Source organism: Sinocyclocheilus rhinocerous, unplaced genomic scaffold, assembly GCF_001515625.1.
Source record: "Sinocyclocheilus rhinocerous isolate Xijiao unplaced genomic scaffold, SAMN03320098_v1.1 scaffold2043, whole genome shotgun sequence".
Lineage (NCBI taxonomy): Eukaryota > Metazoa > Chordata > Actinopteri > Cypriniformes > Cyprinidae > Sinocyclocheilus > Sinocyclocheilus rhinocerous.
The window spans coordinates 140,238-150,701 of NW_015652169.1; the positions used below are offsets into that span (position 1 = coordinate 140,238).

The 10,464-nt window shown below is 38.2% G+C and overlaps 1 protein-coding gene across 1 annotated transcript in view; it reads left to right on the forward strand.

The window, feature by feature from the left end:
• Window positions 1-10,464, forward strand: part of LOC107713963 (collectin sub-family member 12) — a 36,290-nt gene that overhangs the window by 13,675 nt on the left and 12,151 nt on the right. The window contains exons 3-4 of the mRNA XM_016519636.1: window positions 7,288-7,410; window positions 9,676-9,762. Of these exons, the coding sequence (XP_016375122.1) occupies window positions 7,288-7,410; window positions 9,676-9,762 (210 nt within the window). The remainder of the gene's footprint in view (window positions 1-7,287; window positions 7,411-9,675; window positions 9,763-10,464) is intronic.

Consider the following 10,464-nt stretch of genomic DNA (forward strand, 5'->3'; position numbering starts at 1 on the left):
TCGCTGCGGCCTGATGGACATGGCATCACAATATGGTAGGGGTGTAACATTTCCGTCACACGCTTGAGGTATTCGGCCAATCACAACGCACTGGATAGCTGGCCAATCAGAGCACACCTCGCTTTTCAGACCGATGAGCTTTGTAAAAATCGACGCGTTTCAGAAAGGCGGGGCATAGAGGAGAAACAATAATGTACAGTATGTGGAAAATAATGTGTTTTTTGAACCTTAAACCGCATAAACACATTTCATTACACCAAATACACCAAATACTGTTCTTTTTAGCAACAGCATATGACCCCTTTAAATGGTTTGCTAATAAGTGCACTGCTCAGATGAGTTTAGACGTTCATCTGGATCATGTATGAATATAATGGCATATGCCCTTGTGGCCTAATGTTTCTAATGTTACGTGTTAATAATGAGGCATGTGTTTATGCTTATGCTAACCAGATGCCATAGTGTACATAAGTGTGAAACTATTCACTTTCTTTCAGCTCTCTCCATATGGCCGGTTTATTTGAAAATAATTAGTCATTGGTTGACGCTCACGTCAATACTATAGCAAATACTGTAGATATGCCAGAGACTGAATACACCGCTTAACACATGCAGATACAGTCTCACCACTAAAAGATCGGTGTTTTAAAAGCATAAAAATCTACTTGTCTCCATGTATTATGAATGTAGCTTTTTTTGGTTTATGCTTGTGAGTGAAGGGACTAGAAAGGATGTATCCCACCTGATACTAAGCCTAAATAGTATAAGAACACTCAAGTGGGCGAACACCAGGAGTTTGCAATTACAATGTTACTTCTTTTCAAGGAAAGGAAGATTTGTTCTTCAACTCTATTGTGCAATCAAAAATAACAACAATAAAAATAACATATTGTGTGCTGGAATAAGAACAAGGTGAGCTTGTGTGACTTCACTCGAGTCGCTGCCAAAAAAAAAAAGTTGCAACATTCTACATGTATCAAAGCCAACAATGTTTTCTTGCTATGGTTTTTATAGAATCTTTTGCATCAATCACCAAGACAGATGTTACAATACATAAGAAAATGAAAACCCCGTCATGTATGACTTTATAGAAAGTTAAGTTATATGCTTAATACTGTTAAACCATTGGGAAAAGTAGCAGGAGAAGAATGGATTTAAAGGTATTTGCATTTATTTAGTGCAGTAGACCAATATCAAGAGCAGGATCTCTTTTTCAGCTCATTAGCCAGAGGCTCTTGGCTTCGGATTTTGATTTCCTGTCTCAGTTTCTGAGTGGGATCTGCCTGTCTGGCTGGCTGTGAATTATCTCTGTTTTTGTCTCCACACATTTTCCATACATCCTTTTTATGATTTCCTCTTTAGTTTGCGCTTTATTTCAACAGTAATACAATACAGATGACTTGCAGGGCTGAACATAAGCATATATATGCATGGCCACAGTGTGTTTCTTGTCTTTTCTCAATGTTTTCATTCTAAGCAGCAAGAGCTAAATATGTTGAATTGATCTTGAAAGACCATTGTAGGTTTATCTAGTTCTTTGAGTTGTTTTCACAATGGCTAGCTCCATGTCATCTCATTCTTTCAGAGTCTCTCTGGATTTCTAAAACTGCACATGGCCTTAATCACATAAGGAAATAAGTGGAGCTGAAAACAGCCCACTCGTGTCCCACTGACTGTGCCAATGTTTTAGGAAAGACTTTATTGCCTCACTCTGAACTCCAGAGAGGATTTATTCCTATTTCTGCCTTTATTTTGTTGCTGATGTCATTTTAAAAAACCTGTTGGATCCAGAAACGTTAAACGCTTTCTTTAAATTGCTTGCTGTTGATTTGTTTGTATCAAAACTGCATGTGTCTGATTAAATTTGAGCTGTAAACATGCAAACAAAGGCTTCATGTTGTGTAGCCCATGAGTGCGTAGCAATTGTTAGTCATTTCAAGGCATGATTTTCCTCAGTGTATCTTACGGATTTAGTTTTCCATGAAGATTCAGTCTCACTCAAAAAAAAAGGTTCCAGCGTAATGGGCTGTGCTGTTTTAATTGGTTACACCGGGTTTGGTGGCATGTTCAAGCCATTCATAAGCTAAAATATACTACACTTCCTATACCATGGTGGTGTTTTCTAAATAAGGTTGAAGATAGTAATATAAAGGGTTCTTTGAGGAAAAGCATTCCTTGCATCCAAATTGTAAACTAAGCTGACATTTTAGATGTTTGTTCTTCAGTCCTTGGCATGAAGGGTTGATGTATCAAATTTTCTCTTGCATCCTTTGATTTTTTCCCCCTTTGTGTAATAAGCTCCAGATGCTTGTGCCTATTTAAAGTGTTATAAACCTGTTTGCTGTCAAAATGGGAAAAAATGTTACTGTTGCATGCTAGTGGTGTGGAGCAGTACAGTTCAGAGGTTTACAAACATAATGGTGTAGTAATTTGTCTCTGTAGTTATATCCCTTTTTTAGAGCGCTTGTTAACATTCCAGAGAGGGGGCTTTTAATGAGGGACGATGGGGGCATGATGATTGGATCCAGAGATGTGCACCAGATTCACAAAGTTTACTATTTCTGATGCTACACAACTGAAAGGAATTGCATGCAAATAGCATTTTATTTGAGTCTTACTGTGAGTGTTGATTCCAGATGTTGGCAATGGTCACATAGAGATAGATATCCAGAATATTTTTAACATGACAAAACTCATTGTTTTCTTATGTTGAAATAAACCTGAATGACATACTGCAAGATTTTGTTTGCTCTTCATCGTAAAAGACTGACTGGGTCTGTTGTTACTAGTTGATCATGTTTGTTAAACCGTTTGCTTTCAGGGCTGCCAATCTGTCATGTTTAATCATTTTGTATCTTCCAAATTTGTATAGTCACGAAACAATGGTCAACATGAAATCAGTTGAGGTAATGCTTAAATGAAATTATGAAAAGAAGTACTTTATTATGACAGCTTTTGCACATTCGTTGCATTCAGATCATGCAGATAAGGCTGTAATTATTATCAAATGGCAAAAGAATTGTTTTTCCTCAAATGCCTGAGCTCAGATTGGACCCAGAAGGGTTCACTGCTCAGATTTGCTTAATTTATCAGTAACTCTTCATAGCTTTTGAACTTTAGCTTACACGTTTGAACATTATGGAGGGCTTAATTAAACATAATTATGAATCAGTCACCAATGTGCAAACAAATTTGTAATGGCTGCTTGAGGCCTCTATGAGACCAAATTAGACTTCCTTGGAAGATCTTTTATGATTTTTCAAATGTGTTTTTTGAAGGACAAGTCTGGGTAGTGGTCCAAAATAGTTAAATTATGGCATATTTAGCAATTCAGTACTCCTAAAAAAATGAGGAAAATGTCATTAAAGAGACCATAGGAAATCTGAAAGCTAATTTACCGTAAAACTAGGATAATAGTTTTTGCAAAAGAGCATATTGAAGAATCACCCGTATATATGTATACCAAACCAAAAGTCAACTCAAACATGGACCGCTTTCTGTGTGTAGTGTGGAAAAGTGTCTTTTTGTTGCCATGGAAATTTCCATCACAAGTGTTGTGTTGCATTGGGCAAGTGTGAGTGGGTCTTATAGCAGGTACAGAGGAAAAAGAGAAGTACAGGAATTTTCTTTGAGCGACTTCCTGAGTCCAAATGAAACACAGCTGTTGCACAGGCATGGATGCGGGCCTCAGCGTTTCCCTCTCTCAATCTCTTGCCACAGCTTAACAACCTCATCTCACACAGTGTTAAAGCAGCACTTCTCTATTCTGTCCTCCTCCAACTTTTAATATGATCCATCATGAGATCTGTAGCATGCATACTGTAAAGTGTTGACTAGAACAACAATCATCCAATGTACGTTAACAAACTTTAGGTATGGGCTGCCGCTGTTGTGTGTTACTGTAAATTCATTTAGACTGTTTGACTAGTTATTTTCTTATTGGGAATTTCCTGGACCAGAGCCAGTCACTGCTGGCCTGTTGAAAATTACACTCTAGCCATTTTCCAGACTCTCCCTAAAGCCCTGTAGTAAAGGGCAAGGTATGGTCATCCATTCCAGAGCCTCAGTTTGCTTTTCCCTTTAGGTTTTTCTCTGTGTGTGTTTGAGTTACAAACATTAAGTGCGTGGGTGTTTGGATGTGTGTCAGAATGTTTATAGATAATGTTGTCATGTACGGTCCATATAGACTGCATTAATCTATTGGCAAGTGTAGGGTGTTTGAACAAGAAAACATTGAATCTTGAAGAAATGAACAAGTTAGGTTTTGATTCAAATTCCTCAAAGGAAGCATTCTAGTTCCTATTAGGTTCCATTAACAGTTGTTTTTGTACTTTCGGAATGCAATTCCATTGCCATATGATGATTTAATTTCAATATTATACAACAGTTCGTTCTGGTTCTCAAATCTGATTGGTTGAGAACCGTGAGATATTGTACTGGTATCGCTACAGGAACGCCCTTTCACAATTTTGTATCACTCCGCTTGTTCTAGCCGGTGTACTCGAGTGATATTGCTCATGTAAATACAAAACATGAACAGTTTACACAGACTTTTTAGTTACTTCAGAATCAGACTGCACGCTTTACGGTTTTGATTCACTTAAAAGAGCCAGTATATTTGAGTCATTTGTTTGGGAATGGAACTACATCGGTTGCGCTGTTTGCTTTTGATTCACTTAAAAGAACCGATTTATTAGTTATTTATTCAGGAATGGGGTTACACTGATTGTGCAGTACGGTTTTGATTCCCTTAAAAGCAACAGTTCATTAGAGTAATTTGCACGGGATACAGTGACACCGGTTGCACTGTACACTTAATTCACTAAAAAGAACCAGTTCATCTGAGTCATTTGTTTGGGAGTGGAACTACATCGGTTGCATTGTATCCTTTCGATTCACTTAAAAGAACTGATTCATTTGCCATTTGTATGGAATGAAATGACACCAGTTGCGCTATATACTTTTGATTCACTTAAAAGAACCAGTTCATTTGAGTCATTTTTTTTAGAATGGGACTATACTGGTTTGCACTGTTTGCTTTTGATTCACTTAAAAGAACCGATTCATTAGAGTAATTTGCACATAATACAATGACACTGGTTGCGCTATATGCTTTTGATTCACTTAAAAGAACCAGTTTATTTGAGTCATTTGTTTGGCAGTGGAACTACATCGGTTGTGCTGTATTCTGTTGATCATTCTGAAGATCATTAGATGTAATAATGGTGTTACTGTACCACTGATTAACTACTACAGGTAACTCCATCAGTCAAGTGGGAACATATGCAGGAACCATTAACGGAAACAAATGACATTCAGTTTTGAAATATATATATAAAAAAAAAGAAAGAAAACGGAATAAAAACTGTTTCTTGTTCCCAACCCTAGTTAATAAGTAGAAAGCATTGCGTGATTCCCTATCTGTTGCTTCAGAGCACAAATTTAAGCATCCCGTCTTGGAATTCCAGCTATCTGAAAGAGCACATCTGTATTTCTTCAGTGAAATTTCAAAGCATGTGTGAAAGGCTATAGGAAGAGAAATCTGTGTGGTTAATATAGCTTCAGTGTTGTAAGTCAGGAGCAGTTTGTCCATCTCTAGTTAATAGTTTTCATTAGGTGAAAGAAACACAGCAATAAACACTCTACAGCAATGTAGAAGTGATACATTTATTGTTTTCTTTCCTCTCCTCTCTCTCCGCTTCACACCCCAGTGACCCATAGCCAGAGGTGGTGGTGATGTTGCTTGTTTACATGGTGCGGTTTGGTTATAGTTGAGTGAGGGTGGGGTGGTGGGGGCTGAGGCCTCTCCTGATCTCCCCCACACAGACCACCTCTCCAAACCCTCAGTACAAACCCCCCTACATCTGGGGCCATAGCTCGGAGGGCCCTTTTTTGATGTTTACACAGATGTTTAAGTCTAAGGACAAGCTCCCCAGCGACCTGCCCACCCCCCAGCTCTCTCATGGGGCATTTTAGCCTGACCTGGATGCCATGGCTGCCACTCCGACCATATGCTGATGAGTCAAACAAGGATGTGAGGCTCGTTGTGGAATGTCTGGAGTTTTTCTGGAGATAGTGAACATGTTTATTTGCTAAGCCTCAATCTAAACACAACAGGGGTCCACTCCACTTTACTCTTAGCTGCAGCAAAAACATGCAGCATGTGGCGAATTTGACATCACAGTCTGTTATGTACCGTTCAAACTTGCTGTTTGTCCTAGTGTGACACTATTTATGGTTGACCATTTATTCCCTCTAGATCAAGGGGAAAAACAATTTGCTCAATGGTAATCTGAACCAGACTGACACAAATCACTCATTCTCATTCAAGACAAGCATGACACATAGTCTCTCGCCACAGTAAGCCCTGATGGTGTAGTTTCAGCTTGGCTCATGAAAACAAACAGAGGGGCATTTATTCGCTTATATTTATTCCACCATCATGTGGTGAAACACTGTGATCTCTAAAGCTGCTTTGCGTGAAATCTCTGAAATAGTTGTTTGTTCCTTAGAATTCGGTTTTGTCTTAAAAGAATGTCCCAGTGTTTCAGATGTTTTATGTTAGTTCATGCGAGAATTTAGTTTAGAGAATTCATTCAAAGCATACGTCATTATCAGCATGGAAAGCATAATGATATATAGAAAGATAATTTAAAATAAATATGCTAAAGCAAAAAAAGTTAAAAGGATAGTTCATATATATATACATTTGTCAAAACATCTTTTCTGTCCCACAGAAGAAAGTCATATAGGTTTAGAACAACATTAGGTTAAGTAAATGCTGGCTTCTAATTTGTTAAAGCAACCAAAGCCACTTTCAGAATCAGAATGAGCTTTATTGCCAGGTATGTTTTCACATAAGAGGAATTTGTTTTCGTGACAGAAGCTTCCACAGTGTAACAGAATGACAGTGACAGAACAACAAACACAGATAATAAAAAAAAATAAAAAATTAAAAATAGAACAAGTAAATAAGGAATAAAAATATATAAATTGACAATTGTATGTGCAGGTATATTACAATAGACCGTTTTGTATGTACAGTCCAGCAATTCGTCTCTGGTGAAACTGATTGCAGGGATATAACTAAAGACAGGACAAACTAACAAAAACATAAAAACAACTGCAGAGCACGCCACGGAGGCAGCCATCAGCGTCGGCGCCATCTTTCTTTCCTGGTCTTTCCTGTCAGCACTTGAGTTGTTAATTAAGATTGAGGAATATGTATTTACATTATGCATAAAAACATTTTAATATTTTGATGCAATGTTTTTTTTTCTGTTGCAGGTATCCAGGAAGGAAGTGAATGCACTAAATGTAAAAATGACTGGGCCCTGAGGGTGGCGATTGCTCTTCTGTATGTACTTTGTGCACTGCTCACCATAGCTGTGGCTGTGCTTGGATACAAAGGTAAGAAGTCCTCCTGACATTGACACACCCATTTATCTTTTGCAGTGATGTGCATAATTCTACATGTTTGCAGTTTCAGCCCGCTATACTTTCACAATGAAGACTGCAAATCTACAAAAGTACGGCACAGACCATTCCTGCTGTCTGTCGTTTAGAACAGAAACCTGGAAAATCTAGGTTCACTGGGTTTATATCTTATCCAGCTAAAACGTATCAAGAATGTGCCACAAATGAACATTCCCCATAATTTCTGCTGTTCAGTTTTGAACTTTGGCTCACTTTATTATTTGTCCTGACATAAGGCAACCATATTGCACCGTAGAAACAAGTTAGTTTTCCAAATATTGTCAGCCGGACTATCACAGTGAAATCTGTTTTCTGTATTAGCTGGGAAAGCCATGAGCGCTGTGAAACAGAGCATCGCAGTTTATTTTGTCTGGTGCCAAAAACCAGGATAAGATAATGCATGCTGTTGTCTTCCAGAAGGACACGGTAAATTAGAGTTATTTTTTAGCTTTCGAATGTAGTTACGTTTTTAAACAACTTTATTCATTTATGTGATATAGCTAACATTTCTGCAGCAAGCAGTGCTAATGGGTTTGCAATTAAATATTTTGAAGGGATAACAGTATTATATTATACAACAAAGCACTAACACAAATCAGATCGATAGATAGATAGATAGATAGATAGATAAATAGATGGATAGATAGATAGAAGAGAGACAAATGAACTTCTACAAAGCACCCCAAATCTGTACTTGAAAATGTGTCCTTGCTTATTTACATTTAAATGAATGTGATCTGATTGTCCAGATCACGTCTCCATTGAGTCCATATGTCTCCTCTGGTTCTCTAAAGCCCTAATGCCAACCAGATGAGAAGACCATGTAAAGCAGCAAGTTTCACTACAAACCTGCTCCAGAGGAGATTTTATGCCTTAGCGGCAATTTGCTGTCCCAAAACCCACAGGTTGATTGACAGGGACTTTGTGGCATTCTGAAAACATGTCATGTTTCCTTTGTTGGCAGTGCCAGAAAGTATCTGGTTACTTTATTCTGTATCACTTCTCAACAACGTCATATAGACAAGAATTTGTAATTGTACGTTCAGATTTAGTCCAGTGAGTGTCTCAGTAGTGCATATTTAGATTGAGTCACTCATTCTGTCAGCTAAGAGAACCATCCCACTAAACTCCATTCAAAAACAACACGGCTGATACAGGAAAATAAGAAAGAAAGGAGAGTGGGAGAGAGAGAGGGAGGGCAGGAGACTGGCAGTGTTGACCTCCCACTGACAGACTCCCAGTGTGAAAATGACCAACAAGCCTTTGAAATGGACCTCCGTGTTTTGTTTTTCCCCTACAGCATATATTTGTTTTGTGTTTGGTTACACAAGCGCAGTCAGGAATGCTAACACCCAAGATCTTTGATGTGTTTGAGTTTGCTGGCAGCGATAGCCGAGTGCTGCATGTCTGAATGAAACATGAGTTAAAAAACCGTGAGAGAGCGAAGATGATGACTTTTATTTTTTCATTCATGTTTGACCGCCAGTGAGATATTCAATGGGGAAAACTCTGGGAACAAGAGGGGGGATTTGAAACTGTTCCGGGCCTTTGTCAGGATAGCCTGTAAGATCACCTTCTGACTGTTCCAAAGAAAAAGACAAATGTGACAGTTGGTATTTTAATCATACACTACTTACCAAAAGAATCATGCAGAATGCATAGTGAAAGCGCCCTCTAGTGTTGCACATGAACACATACTCCTAGAATTAAGTTTAATGTCATACAACATTGTATAAGAACATAAATGGTCAGGTCATGGTTATGGCAGGTTATATTAACATTTCAGCCCTTAGGCATCTTAAACTAAGGTTTCATTATTGTACAAATCAGGGATGAGACCAAAATCTGTCTTTGAATGGCTATAGTGGTGCCTGCTGGGAATCACCAGAAAGGAGATGCTCTGATAGCGTCTCCTGAAGATCCATTCCAAATTCCTGAGGAAATGAAGTGTCATGCATTTCCTGCGTGACTGTGTTTGGAATGCATGTTGTATTTTTATGCATGTGCAATGGACAAGTGAAAAATTGTTAAATCATGTCCACACAGGGCAAAACGGTCAGCATTTTGAAGGAATGCTGTCTCAGAAATACGTCTCAAGCAGCCTAATGACTTTCTAAAATTAGAAGTACTTAAGGATTTATGGTATGTAGTCCATAGTGCAGACAAAGTCTGACTGGCTTTTACAATGTGTGCCCACAGTGGTCCAAAGAATGGATAATGTAACAGAGGGTATGGAGAATTATGGAGGGAAGATCATGGCTGTAGAGACAGACCTCAAGAAACTTGGTAAGTCCAGACCTGAGAGGTTGCAATATAGAAATCACATAACTATATATATATATATATATATATATATATATATACAGAGCCCCGCGACAGAAGATTACATAATCTGGATTACATAATCAGATTCCAAAAATTAAGTACTTGTAATTATATTAAATTACATTTTTTAACTACTTAAATGTACTTTTTTCCCCACATCAATCTACACTCCTTACACCATATTGACAAAGCAAAAACAGAATTGTCACAACTTCATAAATTAATTACAAATAAAAAAACTGAAATAAGTACATTGCATAAGTATTCATTTCAATTCATTCAAATATTTAGCTGAAGCACCTTAACAGTCTCAAGTCTTTTTTGTTTGATGCGACAAGCTTTGCTCATTAGCATTTGGCAATTATCTGCTATTCTTCACCCCACCTCTTCACCTTTCAAGCTCTGTCAGGTTGGATGGGGGCAGACGCACAGTTTCAGGTTTCTCCAGAAATATTTGATTGGGTTCAAGCTCAGGCTCTGTCTCGGCCACTCAAGGACATTCACAGAGTTGTCTATAAGCCACTCTTGCTGTGTGCTTAGGTCCATTGTCCTGTTGGAAGGTGAACCTTCTGCCCAGTCTGAGGTTCTGAATGCTCTGGACTGGGTTTTCATTAAGGCTATCTCAATATTTTGGTGCATTGAGCTTTTCTTCTACTCTGATGA